General features: G+C 43.9%; 1 protein-coding gene across 9 annotated transcripts in view; it reads left to right on the forward strand.

Moving 5' to 3' along the window:
* LOC116841322 overlaps window positions 1-16,491 on the forward strand; it is a 139,416-nt gene that overhangs the window by 120,300 nt on the left and 2,625 nt on the right. For 4 of the 9 annotated variants that reach the window (XM_032809150.1, XM_032809141.1, XM_032809165.1 and 1 more), the window contains 10 exons: window positions 2,825-2,962; window positions 3,764-3,842; window positions 8,221-8,324; window positions 10,043-10,303; window positions 10,794-11,096; window positions 11,194-11,633; window positions 11,981-12,360; window positions 12,491-13,097; window positions 13,197-14,000; window positions 15,150-16,483. In XM_032809150.1, the coding sequence (XP_032665041.1) occupies window positions 2,825-2,962; window positions 3,764-3,842; window positions 8,221-8,324; window positions 10,043-10,303; window positions 10,794-11,096; window positions 11,194-11,633; window positions 11,981-12,360; window positions 12,491-13,097; window positions 13,197-14,000; window positions 15,150-15,485 (3,452 nt within the window). In that variant the 3' untranslated portion in view covers window positions 15,486-16,483. Of the gene's footprint in view, window positions 1-6; window positions 1,777-2,824; window positions 2,963-3,763; window positions 3,843-8,220; window positions 8,325-10,042; window positions 10,304-10,793; window positions 11,097-11,193; window positions 11,634-11,980; window positions 12,361-12,490; window positions 13,098-13,196; window positions 14,001-14,211; window positions 14,291-15,149; window positions 16,484-16,491 lie in introns of those variants that run through there. The other 5 variants (XR_004377538.1, XM_032809120.1, XM_032809129.1 and 2 more) reach the window with 5 other exon arrangements.

A 16,491-nucleotide genomic window follows, 5' to 3' on the forward strand; every position in this document is an offset into this window, starting at 1 on the left:
AGAGAGAGAGAGAGAGAGAGAGAGAGAGAGAGAGAGAGAGAGAGAGAGAGAGGGAAAAAGGAAGAGAGAGTTGGCTCGACTGAACGTCCTCGCTAACTGAAGCTGGGTAACTCCACAAGCCTTCGCGAATAAGTTCGTAATCACATCAAGAAAATCAACACTTCGGGAACGCGTTTAAGTAACTCCGGCGAGACGTAATAACAATCATAAATTCCGTCGTGCAATTCGAGGGAGAAGTGCCGTCGCGTTGGGATCACAGCGACGACCGGCTGATCAAGTCGATGATCTCTACTTGCAGCTTTACCGAGCCAAAGAATCGTTTTACGGATTTGCGAGGAATCCCCGACTTCGCAGCTTTATCCTACCAAAGAGTGAGAGAGCGAATAGACAATAAGTGCCTTACTACCCGCGACACAATGGCGCGCGGATCATTTGAATAAGGCGTGTGATAACGCAACGAGCGAGAATTCGCGTCGTTTGTTCGAGGACACGAGGAGGAGTGTCGCGGCACTCGCAGGCGTCGGCGAGATCTTGCTCGATCGAGACGTGCCCAGATGAAATTTCGCAAAACCTCCTCATCCAGCCCGAAGATGGAATTGCTCTCGAGACGTTCGTCGGGCGGCAGGATGTCGACCTTGAAGAGGTCGAGATCCTACCGGGCGTCCGTGAAGCTAATGTCGAAGATACGCAATCATGCCAATCTGCGACTGGCCGTCGGCTTCGAGCTCTCGCCCACCTCGAAGAATCCCACGAAAAAGGAGCGCAACCACTGCGTTCTCGAGGAGCCTCGTCGGCACGAGAGACCCTCGAGTCCGCAGAAGAATTCTCAGGAAACGAATTCCCGCGCTGATGACAAGGTCGGTCACGCCGACAAGTCGTCGTTGTCGCGTTCTCGAAAGACTTCGGTGAAAGACGACCGCGAGTCGCGAGAGATCGCCAAAGACCTGAAGAACAAATTGTCCCTGGCCGACAGGATAATGGGCAAAGGTCGCAAGGACGCGGACAAATCCTCCGAAAAGGACGAGAGTGTCAAGTCACCGAAGGTCATTCGTATCTTTCGCAGAAAGCACAGTACGGAGAGCTCGCAGGAGAGCACTCGGGGCAAGGAGCACCACGAGAAACGCGTGTCCTGCGAGGTGGACACGTGTCAACAAGGCAAACAAGCGTCCTATGAGAACCCAGTGTTTCTACCAGATAGTTCACTGGACTCCTCCGTTTCGAGTTTCCTCTTTGAGGTCGGAGAAGAGGCTGTAGAGGAGGAACAGGGTGGGAGCAAGGAGCAACGGCAAGATTGCGAAAGTGACCGCAACGTACTGACTGTCATCGTGGATTCCCATAAAGCAATGACTAATCAGCCTCGTTGTCGCAAAGCTAGCTACGAGCGGGATAAGAGTGAAAACGAGGAACACGTGGAGGACCAAGAATCTGCGTTTCGTCGCAGATGCGAGACCGATCCCTCGCGGTGCCTCTGCCAAGTGCGTGACGGAGGAGAGGAGCGAGCGAGCGCGACCAGCGGCTACCGCAGGATCGCCGAGTCCTTCAGCGGATTCGATCGTTCGCGGATCACCAAGTTCCACTGCAAGGCGACATTGCACGAAACGTGCGCGGGGAAAAACGTGAAGGCTGACTGCCCGCAGGAGCAGCGGTCCCTCGACAGTGTCAAAAGGGGCAACTCCATCTGTCCCTCCAAGTCCTGCGGAATCAGGACGGTCGATAACATCACGAACTTTTGGACGAGCGGCCGCGCCGGTAGTTTTCGCAGCAAAATGGCGACCGGTAAGAAAAGGCAGGACGTGCGAAAGAGGCGAAGGATTATGAGCAGGTCGATCGGGGGCGGGTTCTCGTGTCGACATCATCGGGATCAAGTACGCCGGATCAATAAGTTTCTAATTAGTCGGCGGCACATCAGACGCAATTAAGCAGTTCCTAGGAAGTTAGCTCGAGCTTCCGCCGCGAATTATCGCTTTAGCTCGCCTTATCGACGTTTCGGGGAAGAAAAGAACTTGGGGGTGGGTAAGGAGGGGAGGGAGATCGATCGATATTACGGACGCTTCGGTTGGTTACTTTTATTCCACGTTTCTGCCTTATCTTCGTGATGAATAGATAAATAATTATTGAAGAAAGTTGTAGGAAGAAAGAGTGCTCGGCGTGAAATAAAAATGCCGTGCTACAAGAGGCATTGTAATGCTGGAAAACATCACGTGGGAAAATCTCTAGTCGTGAAAGCGCTTCGCGTAGAATGCGCGAGTCATTCACGGCACGCAGGGTATTCCTAGGGAGAAATAATCCGCGGAGTCTCTCGTCAAACTTCTTTTTCTTTTCTCTAATGGCTGTATTTTTTCCGAGAGAGGTCTTAATGCGAGCTCATGCGACTTAAAATGGGCCTTCATTTCACGTGCACTTAAGAAGTTTCTCGTCTCGTAATACACACGGAAACGGTTTTATAGAAAGAGTTACTGTAGAATTTCACAACCGAGACACATTTTGTAGTAATTTACTACCTTTTCGTTTTATATACGCTATTTTTGTTTTTTCGTTTCAGGAACTGAAGTATGCTATGTAAAAAATGTAAATACTGTGCAATTTGCTATGTTCCTTAACAAGACAGACTTTACTGATAATAATAAATGAAGTTGCGGATTCGTGATGAATCACAGAAATTTCATTAATCGCGAGACGCATCTCAATTTTACTCGGATTTTTCGATATCTTACGTCGATCGTTTGCCCGCTGATCGGTTTTCGTGGCGTTTTTACTTCCCTCACTTTATTTCTTACTGTTTGTTTATTTTGCTTTATCCCTTTATTTGTTTTCGTTCGCACAGAGTTACACTCGTTGCAAGGGATGGAGTTCCTGGAGGGTTTCGGCAAGAAGAAACAGCAGCCCCACCAACAACTGAATAATCTGTCGTCGATACACATCAATCCTCTCTCAGCCCAATCCCTCAACATACATCTGCATGGTATTTTGTGTTTTTTTTCTTTCTCGTATCTTGACTCTTCTTAAAAGTGTCAATACCTGAACACCAATAACTGGTAGACTAACTTTGGATATTTTTATTCACTAAGAGAAGAAATACTTGACAATTTATTTGTGGGATATAAAGTTTATTTCTGTGAAATAAACTTTCATCCCACACACAAGTATATTCTCAAGTGTTCTTTTTCTCAGTGTTCTGATTTTTAAACACGAATATTGAAACTTTGAACGCAGAAAATATGTCTATATTCATATACATGTATATATTCTTTATAGAAATATTCGTATTTAAAAATCAGAACAACATTGAGAAAAAGAACCTCAGAAAACTTATTTGTATGTGGGATGAAAATTTATTTCTGTGAAATAAACAAGAATGTTTTTTTCTCAATGTTGTTCTGATTTTTAAACACGAATATTGAACTTTTTAACGCGAAAAATATATATGCATTCATATATATGTATATATTCTATATGGAAATATTTATTTATATTATTATATGGAAATATTCGTATTTAAAGAGCAAAGCCATGAGAATGTCCAGAGTTAGGTACCAGTGTGTTAGTATCCAGGAGTCGCGATATTACCTTATTTCTCTCTTTAATTCACCTTTTTTCGCTCTTTCTCTTTAATCCACTTCTTTTCGTTTATACATCGAATTTTCCGCGACGAACTTTATCTCTCTCTTTCTTTCTTTCTCTCTCACTGTCCGTACGATGAAACATAAACACAAGGACGTACCAATGAAAACTAATTTCGGCATCGTCGCCGTTTTACTTTCAGCTCTGTTCGCGGCTGTGGAACATGGTCACCTGGATAAAGCGAGAACGATTTTGGAGTCTACCGATGTGGACGTAAATAGGTGAGTCTGTTACTATAAATAAGGTGAATCTGTTATTTGTTCCGCTGGATGTGGCACAGAGCTTGCGACAGAGCGACGACTCGCCGTCGAAGGAAAAAAGCCGAGCGACGCGTTAATCTCTCCGGCTGATCGGTTAAACGTTTAAGTATCGCTTTGCTAATTTGAACATACAGCTCTCGATGGGAGTCACGTGCGGCGGAATGTAACATTCATCCCCTGTTCTCCCTGTGTGTACACATCGGCGACAGTCTCTGTCGTGCAAGACTTTCGCTCGCGAGGATCGCACCGTCTCCCCTCGAAAGAGCACACCGCCGTAGCGACCTAAAAGCCGTTTCAGCTCGAGATACACGTTACTTTAGAAGGGAGGGCTTTAATCGAATATACGGGCGGGAACTTCCGAGGCGCGCCGCTATAGAAACAGTCAATCGCGCCATTAGGAATTGTTCGACCAACGCAGAACTAACATCTTGATTCGATTTGACTCGAGCGAATCTTGAGGGATCCCGCGAGATCTAGGTCAGCATATATCCTGGCCGCCGAGACCGCAAAAAATAATCGCTCGAACCGCGAGCTTCCTCAGCCTCCTCTCTCTTCCACCACGTCCATATTCTCAAAGGAATTCAACGAGATAGTAGAAAACTATTCGCGAAGCACTGAGCGAAGTAAAAACGAATAGAAACTATAAGAGAAGAGATGAAAAATTGTACATACTTCTCTCCCGCAACGAAACGTTTATTTGTTTATTCACTTATTAATTTTGTGGGACAAAACTCTTATACGAATAATGAAGAGAATACAAAAATAAAAAGAAAATACGAAAACAAAAATAAAATAAACCAAAATTATCAATTATAAAATTACTAATTATAGCGTTTAATAATGCTCAAAAATTTTACGAAATCTACCTAGAAATGTGAAAACTAACAAATCTTAGAAATCTATACTGTATTTCTTCAATCTATAATCAATATATGTGGAAGGTAGAGGTGACTGACAAGTAAACCTATCCAAAAAGTACATTCCGATTTCTTTCTAATTTGGCACAAATGTAGAAATATAAAAAATACTTAGGTCATATTTTTTCATTTTCATTTTTTCATTTTGGTTCACTTTGAGTTTCACGGACAGTTTATAGCTTTTTAATGTTCTCACTTCTATCATCAACAAGTGCAACAAAATGCATAAGAAATAAAATTGAATACAAGATATTGTACAAATTAGAAAGAAATTAGAGTGTAACTTTAGATTTACTTGAGTAACGCTTGTGAAATATAGACGCATTGCAAATCCAAATGTGTTGTCTTGACTGAATCTCTTTTTGCACGTCTGAAACCACCTTTGGAGCACAATGATTTCACCGTGATATCATTTATTAGAACCAAGTCATATAGCAAGTCAAATATAGTGAAAAATTTTCGCTCTTCCGTTTTGTCCTGGATGTTTTTTGCGCAGAGCGTGTAACTTCCCTTCGTTTGCGTTCAAATGCTCCAAATTACAAGTGCGTATCTTCGCAATGGATGTTTCTCGATTCGAACCGTTCGACACAGTCGGCTTTGGAACTCGTCTAAAGCCCGTCGGACCGCGACGTATTGTTCGCGACGGGCGAAAATGTGTTGGATATTTCCGCAATGCACATCGCAGAGGTCTCTTTAAAGCGACGAGGCGTGCCTTGTCGCGCTTTAACGCTCCTGGAAGTTTTTCGTAGCCGACCGCGCGTGGTGATTGCGGAAAATGGTCGTTCGCTTCTATTTCCGGCGCGCAATAGTCGCCGATTTGTCGCCCGGGGATATATTATATACAGCGAAGCTTCCTGTTAGCGACTACGTCGAAGGGGTTGGCCGTGAATAAATGAATTATATGGACACCGCGCGATGTTCTGCTGCCAAATCGACTGGTCGTGTTAACGAGCACGCAAATGGATTTACGCGAAAACATTTTATTCCGGCGTATGTCGCCGGAAAAATTCGATCGACAATTGCCACGAAATGGAAAATAAATTTGTTACTTTGTATATCTCAAGAGAAATATAGGTAAAAGGCTCTGAGATTAAAAATCAAGATGACTCAAAAAATCAAAAGCGAAATAAAATAAAAAATTTATTAAAAATTGTCTTCAATATAGACAACTAACTTTCAACATAGATTTCAAGACAATTAATTGTCTTACGTAAATCGTGAACCATGAACCGAAATATTTACAATACAATTAATTATTGTATATTAAAGATAATTTTTAATAAATTCTTACATACTTTTTTCTTATGCTTGGCTCTTGTAGACCTTATATTATGTTTATGTACTTATGTAATTACATAATTTTGTTATACAAAGAAAATGTGGAAAATAACATGTGTGCAGAGATAAATGCAAACTCACGCTCGAGAAGAACCGTTTTCATTCTGTTTTGTGCTAATGAAATGCACGAAATGATTTGTTTCAACTTAATTTAGAGTATGTGTAACCGTTAATGTAGAAAATTCGTATGAAATAGTCAATAGGCAGTTGGAGATGAAAAGTTATGGGAGTTGTTTGTGGCAGGCGCGGCATTTGCGATAACACGGTCGAAAACTCCCGTTACGAGCGAAGAGTTAACGTACAGAGGAAAGCTCATTTGGCTGACGTTTATTACGATCGTTTCTATGTCGTTAATGTTTATCCCACACCTTTGTTTGCGCACCGAAGTCGCGCTCGCTCGCTCGGCGTTGAAAGTAATTAAATGTTTTTGAGCGAATCTTTTTAACGCCGCGACTTTTACGCGATGGTCAGAAGCGAAAATTTTCCATTCTAATGGAGCGCCGTGGCGAAAAAAGGTCGTAAAAGTGAAATACACAAGATAGAATTGGGCGGCGCGGAGTGTGAGGCTCGGGCTAAGGTGCCATGACAGCGATTTATAATTCAGGAACGAGCTCGGCGCGACCCCACGCGTGTTTTATCGAATCTTTATCGACCTCTCGTAACTACATAAACGTTATCCGAAAAACTTCCACGGAACCTTTCATTTGACCGGAATCTCGGACGCTCTCGACGTCACGTAAAAGCGGGACAATTCGACGACAAATTTCTCGGCTCTGATCTTAACGACGACGACGATCCAGAGCGCGAAATGAAATTACAAGTACGAGCACGTTTAAATCGTTACACTCGTTTCGCACGAACTATTTCGTTCTGATTACTGCCTAACGATAACAAAACTGACAGCAGAATAAGGTGACAGTCCCGATTATGAGTCGAGTCCTAACATTTCGGGTCAAAGTAGATTGATTAAAAAATTATACATTATAATCAAAACACAGAAAAAATTGTTCTGCGTCCCTTAGTTCTTTTGCAATTATATTCTACGGTTATATCTCCACAAATATCCTTAATATTTAAAGACGATATCTAAGATATGAGTTGCTTTATCGACTCTTCAAATTTATGAACCTGCTAGAATAGATTACGCTACGTATATTATCTATATAGACTACATAGTCTATATAGACTAAAGCAATATGAATATGGACGTTATTAATGTAAAATTGCATCGTATGACTCGTTATATGGACGTGTAATATTTTATTGACAGTAGCTAGGATTTACACATTAATGTTTCTAATTATTTTCATTTATAATTAATTTAAAATAAATTGATTTAAAGCCTAATAATTTTGTTTTAATATTATGATATCAGTTATTTATATATTGGTATCAAGTTCGTTTTAATGTTTTGCCGATAAAATGGGTCGATTTTGGCAAAAAGTGTAACGTGAGATATAAACGTAACGATATGAAAATTAAGGAAGATAGCCAATTTTCTTATTCAAAGAATCTCAAGTACCATCAGATGTGTAGCCTGCATACCTTGTGCAGTTTTAAAGATATTAAAGTGGCTAATGGTAGACTCTTCCACGCCATTCCAGAGATTCTACTTAAAAACTTCTTATAAGGAAACTTGGCATTCCTGAAGTGTTTCATTTTCAAGTATTTCCTTAGTCTTCAGTGAAAAAACCATTAAAAAACCTAAACTATAATACAAGCAATTAAATATTTGCAGCAAAACCGCCATTAACCGAATTAATTATTGAGGGTGACTTATTTCGACAGCTTTAAGGCGAATCTTCATCATTTTCTCACGGATAGAGATAAAAATGTTTTCATCGCATTCAGCGATCCAAAAAACTAGACTTACGCGTGAAACTTACATTACACTTGTCCGGCCAAAATAGGCCCTATTGTCTTTTGTGCAAATAATTAAAAGTTACCCTAATCTTAGATGACCCATAATTAGGACCGTCGTCTTACTTAGATATAAGCGTTTTGATTAAATTTGCCTCTTTAGCCCCGAGTTTGTAAGCGAAAAATTGCAATTGTACCAACTCGCGCACTCTGTTCATTTTCAGTGTTAACAGCGACGGCTTGTCACCGTTGGACGTCGCCGTGCTCAGCAACAACAGGCCGTTGGCAAAAATGCTGGTTGCGTTCGGCGCGCAGGAGGGAAACCAATGTAAGTACAATCAAATTCAATTACAACTTTGCACCGCGAACTTCGTTACGAATCCCGGTTGATCCCGACGCGCTGCGCAAAATTCGCTTTTCCATTTTCCGCGCGAAATAATCCCTCCCCAACCCGGGGCGTGCGCGCGAGGGTAGGCGTGCGAAAAAATCCAAAGAAATCGACAGACCGCAGGGGGGATTCCAATTAGAATTCCGTAGTCTCTAATAAAAATGCCGCCGAGCTTTATTGCGTTTCGACGAGAACCGAATAAATATAAAGCGCGTGCAGAGAGAGAGAGAGAGAGAGAGAGAGAGAGAGAGAGAGAGAAAGGGAGGGGAATGGAGGAAGCGCTTTTCGTTGGTCTTTTTCACGACGTTTTTAATTATAACGTCTCTCTGCTCGATACATCGAACTCGTAATTACTATGGCGGAGACGCGATATGATCCTGCTGGCGGTATCTAAACGTGCCTCTCTCTCTTTCTCTCTTTCTCTCAGTGATATGTCTACCCGCTTATGTGAATTGCGCGAACTGTAAACGCGAGCGAAAAAAGTTCTCCTCATCTCGACATATTAGTCGAACACGGGGAATGCTGTGCACGATGAATGCCGAAATCCTCTCCTGTCGCTGTGTTCTACGTGCTGGTCGCGATCGCGACGGGTTCCGAATTCGCAAAAATACGCGAAGTTTCGCGCCGCATTTATTCGCGGGCGGCAAAACATATGAAAGTTCGAGGGTGCAAATTTTTTCTCAACGGAGTACATCGCGCGTGAGAATCGCGCGTTATCAACCCAACAACTTGATCCTCGTTTATCCCCGCGAAAGTTTTTCGCGTCTTAATTTGTCCCATTACGCTCGTTAGCGCTCCAGTGACGACATCGTTAGAACACCAATCTTCCACGAAAATAAAATATGAGATGGAAAGAGAAAGAGAAAGAGAGGGACAGAGATAGAAAGAAAAGAGTGGATGGAAAAAGAGATTTCTTTCGAACTAATTTCAGAGATGTCTGACGAGGGAGAATCCTTACAAATGTCGGGGCAAGATAACAGGAGTTTTTCAACTCGATAGACACTCTCTGTGTTCGCGAGGACAAATGTTTTCAAAAAGTCGATTTGACACCTCGTTAGATTGGTTCTAACCAGGAAGCCCCTCGCGTGGTTTTCACTAATCTCCTCGCGATCACACCATCGTTCATTTTTAACGAGTTCTTACGTCATCTATTTTCGCAGTTAATTTTCAATCGACAGTATAATTGTTGTCCGTAACCAATCGTAATTAACGTGCCGTAATTTGCAGCCAACATGCAGTAAGACTTCCGCTCAATCCTGTCCGCAATACTGCCTGGTCATAGCGCGCTTTCGCTAATTCACGGTGAAATCATGATCACTAATTTGCAATAACTGCAGCTCCAAGACCCTCGATTAATCCGCGACGAGAGCGTGCAGCCTTATAAGATATCACACGCGACGATATTACGGTGAACGATCGCATGCAATGGCAAATACCCTAATTAGCGACGTAATTGCGCGCGGCACAATATACGCGGTTTGTGACGAAATCAACGTTCATCAAAATGCGAATACGTATAATTAAGATCGGTAGACGTGAAGCGCGCGCGCGCGCTTCAAATGTAATCGCCGGCCTGGCCGCGCATACCTGCTCGACCACTAAATTATTCATACGCAGCTCCGTTTTAATTATGCACACGCGACGTTTCGTTAACGCAGTCAAGTCCCCGGAATCTTTGGGAAGCCACTTGGCATCGTTGCTCTCGGAAGCGGAACACCGAGTTCAAGAACTCGGCGGCAGTACTTCCGGCAGCGGTGGGACCACTCTATTGGAACCACCCAGCAGCCATAGGGCCAGTTTTTCCACGCAACATAATAACCTCACAGGATGCGGCGGTAGCACGGAGGACAAGCAACTCGCCCTGTGGGAGCGAAGGGCCAGAGCTCTCAGAAAGATGTTGCTCGGCTTCGACCAAGCACGTGAGTTCACTATTAAGTCCTATCAAAATTAATCGGCTCGATTGCGCGATGCATTGAAACGCACATAATACATATCATAATATTATATTCACGATTATGATGAAATTTATATATACGTGAAATTATATTCTCCATCTCTATATTAATTCAGTACATTAAACTCTGAAATATCCCTACGTTATGGCAATTTGTGTGCCAGCTGCGCGTTCAAGTAGGAACCTATTAAGAAATTATTAGATTGTGATTATTTATTAACAAATAATATCGGATTTTTCCGATAAAACGGAACTGTATTTTCATATTCGTTCTAACTTTACGATGCATCGTTTTAATCAACGATCTACCACCATCATCCGCGCCCATTATTTCATAAGATTATAACGACATGAAAATACAGTTTTATTTTACTGGAAAGATCCGAAATTATTTATTACACGAGGAAACAATGTTCTCGACACTGATGCTGAAGAATTTCCTTTTTTCGCGTTAGGACCACCCGACATGCCTTTTCTGGTCGCGGTCGATGTTACTGGCACGACCTCGGTAACGGTCAGATTTCAAGAGCCAGACTCGCACGATTCCCCGATCTGCACCAAGTTTAAGGTCCAGTGGAGTCTGCACGACGACTTCTCAGTCGTTTGCGGCGAAAGGGAGGTTTTGGACATGAAGCAGAGGGAGTGCCGTATCGAGGGTCTGACCCAAGGTCAGAGATATCACTTTCGCGCCGCCGCCGGAAATTTGAAGGGTTACAGCAGATTTAGGAATTCAACGCCCGCGCATGTGACACCCAGCAGTGAGTATCGTGCAAGCTGTCGTATGTTATTGCGTCCCGATGCGTATGACGAGTGCTCTCGATCTTGCAAACGATCTTACCGTGCTGCCACTTGAAGGTTGGAGGGACATCGATGGCAGAGTGCCGAGATTCGCGGGACGACTGGAGCAACTGAACACTCTGTTCACCGACATCAGACGGCCAGAATACACGCAAGAGACGCCGGCGGTGCAGAGGCGGAATCACAAGAAGAAAACGACGATAAAGCAGCTGTTCACGGCGACGAGCAAGTTTCAGAAGAATCTCAGGCGAGGGGTGTTTCTCGCGTGCCTGCTCTACCACGAGGACAAGGTCCTGGTGACCAACGAGGACTTCCTACCCGTGATCGAGATCGACGAGACGTATCCCAGCTGCATCTACAACGACTTTCATTGGCTCATGAAAGTCGCCTGCACCTGGGACGATGTCAAGTCCCTTCGGCAGGATATGGAAAAGAGCCACAGCAGTTCGACCAACCACTTCAGGATAAAGCTGCTTCAGGCCGCTGCCCAAATGCAGGTACGTTTATAGCCGTACGTAACGTAAATGTTCAAAGAATTCTTTTGAATTCTCTCATTCGTGACATTTTCGACGAATTCGATCGTACTAAAGTACACTGAGAATAAAAGAAATCAAATATATGACGACTCTAAAATCTAAATAGATGTTAAGATTGAAGAATATGGCCTTTAACAGAATAAAAAACTTGAAAATTTATTTGTGAAATATAAAATTTACTCAGAGTACAAATTTTATTCTACACAGAAATAAACTTTACGTACCACAAATAAATGTTCAAGTATTTTCCTGGTTAATATATGAAGGAGTACTCTATGATAACTCCTCCCGGTAACACGTCTTTGCAGGCCGCGCTGTGCACGCAAGATCTCGGTCAGTTGTACCATAAGCCCATCCGAGACATCCAAGGTACTCTGGTGTTCTCGACGGTGAATTACATCAAGTCACCGAAACTGGTCTCCGTGCTGAACAGCAGATGGTTACCGCTCAGCAAGGTCATAAAGAAAGTCATCACGCACGAGGACAGCAACGTCGCCGATATCTTGATGGCCAGCATACAAGAACAAATGACATATCACCAGGTCAGCGGTATCAAACTGTCCAAGGGCCTGTACCTCGGCTACTTGAAGATGCAAAGCAGCGTGGACCTCATACAAGTCGTCGTGCCGGCGAAATCGCCGAACGTCTTGCCGCACTGCAAGATCCGCGACAATCCGCACGTGTCCGCGTAAGTACACGCTTCTTGAAACGCGAGAGAAACGACGTCGCGAAAACTGATCGTTCCGAGACGCTGTGATCTCCTCCTTTTCACCGCGATTGTTGCGCTGTTTTGTATCTTGACGTTCGTCTGCTTCAAGGGAGGAGTGGGACTACCTGAAGAGGGTCACGCGCATTTACCTGTCCGAGTCTTCCGTGAAGGAATCCGAGGAGAAGGAGAACGTGACGAACGAGTCTCAAGGCACGGAGCAGCAGAAGCTGTTCGTCGACTTGGTCGCTGCGACCGCGCGACGACTATTCAATTACATGGAGATCGGCCCGGATGAGTCACTGGTGCATCGACTGTACGACGCCGAGGTGATCGATCTGACGCACGACGTGTCGTTCTTGATCGCCGTGCCGCCCGCCGAAACCGCGTGCTGCGTGCCCGGCACGCGGGAAATCCTGCTGCAGCGCGGTGATCTCCTGTCGTTGCCGATCCAAGTGTTCGAGATGGTGCACTTGAACACGTATCAGAAGGATGTGATCAATCGTTACTCGCGGCTCAGCTGCATCCTCGAACTGGACACGGCGCAGGCCCAGCATAATCACAGAGAGGCTTTCAGCTCGCTAGAACTGAGCGTCGCGAAGGACAAACTTGCGAGGCTGCAGGATCTACAGTCGCAAGTGAACACTGTGTGGAAAGGCGCCAGGTGGCTGATCGACGTCATCACCTTCGCGAGAGATCGCGGCTCTTCCCAACTGAACGTAAGTATCGTCGCATGATGCATTACGAACACGATTAGGAGGCAAGTTTGAATCGTCGTATTATTCTCTCCCGTTGCTCATTAATCGATATTCACGCAGGCCGCGTCGCAGACCGTCGGTATATGCATGAAGCACTTGCTCAGCCTAGACAGGAACAAGAACAGCAACAACAGCAACAACAGCAACAGCTTGAAACGAAGCTTGCTACAACTACCTCCCAGAGATCCCAAGCTCGTCAAGTCGAGTCCTGGTCGAGGCAGTTGGCCAGGGCCAAATTTGTCGAACTCATCGTCCAATCTTCTCACGACGGAGTTCAGCAAGAGCGAGCAGCAGCTGCCCAGCGGACAATACATACGCAAAGGTAGCAACACGTCGAACGTATCGACAGGCTCGGAGCCGCAAAAATCGTGCGCGCCGATGAGCAGCAGCAGCAACCTGAGCAACCTGACGACAACCAGTAGCGCGAATCACCTGATACCACTGCAGAACACGCGACTCCCGCCTTCCAAATCCGAGGACACGCTGATCTTAACTAAATACAAGCACAGCCCGCGAAACCGATCCGCTACGATCACCTCGGCGTCGGCTAGCACCAGTCCGTTGCTGAGCATCAAGCCGATCATGTACGGCGGCTCGTTACTCAGCGTCTCCACGGCGATGACGAACACCACGAGTATGCTGAGCGTCAGCAACACGAATTCAGACAGTCTACACTCGCTGAGTAGCGATGAGTACACTACGCCGAATTCCAGCGTTTGCGTCTTGAAGCCTGGCCACGCAATCAAAGTGAAAACGTCCAAGCCGACCGCGAGCGTCGCGGCGATGGCCACCGCGTCGCAAGACGCGGACGAGGAGAAGGAAGAGGCGACGATGATGCCGGCGCCCTTACCGGGCATCCTTCAGGTAGATCTATCGACTTTATCCTACTTCGTGATTTACGCGCGTAGCGCGTCTAATGGTAGATGTAATCGAGATAGATGTGGGAGAAAATGTAATAGAAATGACGTTTCGTCGATTTCTCACTCTGCGTTCACTCTCGGAATTGCAGAAAGAAAAATGCTTCTCCTGAATTCGCGAGCGTAGAGAGTTCTTAAATGATATTTTTCACTTATAGGGAACACAAGTCTAGCCCGATTATAATTAGAAACAGCTCACTTGGTCCCTAGTGCAAACCGATGTAGCAGACACATTAAGTAAGCCGCCACATCGCTACATCTCAACGCTTGCTCTGCTCGGTTATGCTTCAAACGTTATGCTTAGTGTGTCAAAAATTAGCGCGGCATGAAAAAGATTGTCATCACTATGGTCGCTGTGGTACATTCTGTAACGGCTGTTTTTTACAAGGGCAAACCCTGTGATTACGATGCGATGCGTTGTGACAGTTTGAAAAGTCACGGCCGGGGAGTATTTTGCAGCAAGGCACACATTATAAGTGATATCCGTGACTTTTTGTGGCAGTGTCGTGCTCTACACTACTGTTGTTGCGGCTTTAACGTATTTCGCATTTTCTCAGCGTACTCTCTTAAAGTGAATCAGTGAAACATCATTGAAAGCAGTGAATACACACCGATTTGCAATTATAAGTATAGTACTGAAATTGCTCAGTGCTATAATTATAACTGATATCAGTGACTATTCACTGATTCATTTTAAGAGAATACGTCCATTGCGCAAAGTGTGTCTATGGGACTGCGAGGCTAAATGACTAAATGAATTATCCAAAAGAACGGAGCTTTGGAAGACATAACGCTGTGAAACGTTTTGGGAAATGTTTCTCGTTTTTTACTCGCTGGAGTCTTCCAGACACACCGTTGTATATTATACGTAGCTAACAACACACATACACGTCGCGACGTTTGTGCAAAATTTTATTCGAGCTGTGTTTTCACTAACTTGCGGCTGCATTCGCCGACACACTCACTCCTTATTCAAAATTATTGCATTTTGCTGATCGATGCAGGATAGTTTACGTTCAATCTTTCTTCTCTCTAATGTTCAAGCCACATGCGATTGACGCGGAAGGACATAAGAGACACGTATGTTGCGTTGCAGGTTTATGCGGCCTACGAGACTGGTTTAGCGGCTGGCACTAGCTTGAAGTTACATGTAACACCAAGGACCACGGCGCGAGAAGTCGTGGATCTCGTTGTTAAGCAGTTGAACATGGCAGTGGTGCTGAAGGGTCAAGAGGGGCCTATCTACACGGCCGACGAGCTACCAAACTTCTGTTTAGTTGCCGTAATTGGTGCGCGCGAACGTTGTTTAAGGGACGACTTTAAGCCCCTTCAATTGCAGAACCCATGGAAAAAGGGACGATTGTACGTTAGGCAAAAGCAGGATGTTCTCGCCGCCCTCGAGCACAGTAGTAAGCACACTGCGTACTTATAGCACAAGTAAAGCGGTGTCTGTGTGAATATTGATCTATATTAGCTCTCTCACTTTCTCTCTTTCTCTCTCTCCCACTATTGTAAATGAAATTTCATTCTATACACGTAAACGTCACTGATGTATCTTTCGCGCAGAACGACTTGGTCGGATCGTTTCAACGGTGCTATCGAGGGAGAGAAATATTTCGGTCGACAGAGAGAGAATTTATCTGAAAAAAGAAAAATATTGTATAGACAGGGATTTTATACAACCATTTCCGTTATATTTTGTTAACATTTTACGTGTTTTCATAAAAGAATTGTTTGGATAGTGATAGAAGGTATTTTTTATCTTGATTTTTCTTCTATCTTACAATATTTTCCCTTTAACGCATATGACTAAGTCACTTCGTCTGAAACAAGTTGAATATTCATGAATATTATTTGACCAGCGAGAAAAAGAATGGAACGCTTGGTCTCTTGAATAAGCGATATTAGTCGCAAAAGATTTAATGAGTTTCATAAAATGAGCGCTTATTAAAGTGTACCGACCTTCCGTATTTTACACTTTAACTAAATTAGTTATATTTCCTCTCTCCCTCTCTCTCTCTCTCTCTCTCTCTCTCCTTACGCGAAAAAATTCTGTGCAATTATATTTTAATCCGCTCTCGTAGTTATGCGATTTAAAATTAGATTCGCGCTTCTCATGGCGCCCGATTTTAGCGTATGGGTCGTTAAAAATGCAAAAGTACGAATAGTTAAATATATAACGATGTTTCTCTCAATTAGTCACGACGACACAGGCAACTTTGAGTCGTCATGAGCGTGATAAGCACCTCTCTGACCGGTGAAATAAAGATTTATTCTATTTAGATGATATGATATGTACATTCCGCGTTTGAAATTCGTGACTTCACGAATACGATCTGTAATATTCTTCAAATGTTGTATAGTTAGTTTTTAAAGAAATTATATATATATATATATATATATATATATATATATATATATATATATATATATATATA

The sequence above is a fragment of the Odontomachus brunneus genome, unplaced genomic scaffold (assembly GCF_010583005.1).
Source record: "Odontomachus brunneus isolate Ranch 3 - 2012 unplaced genomic scaffold, Obru_v1 Obru_scaffold_002, whole genome shotgun sequence".
NCBI lineage: Eukaryota > Metazoa > Arthropoda > Insecta > Hymenoptera > Formicidae > Odontomachus > Odontomachus brunneus.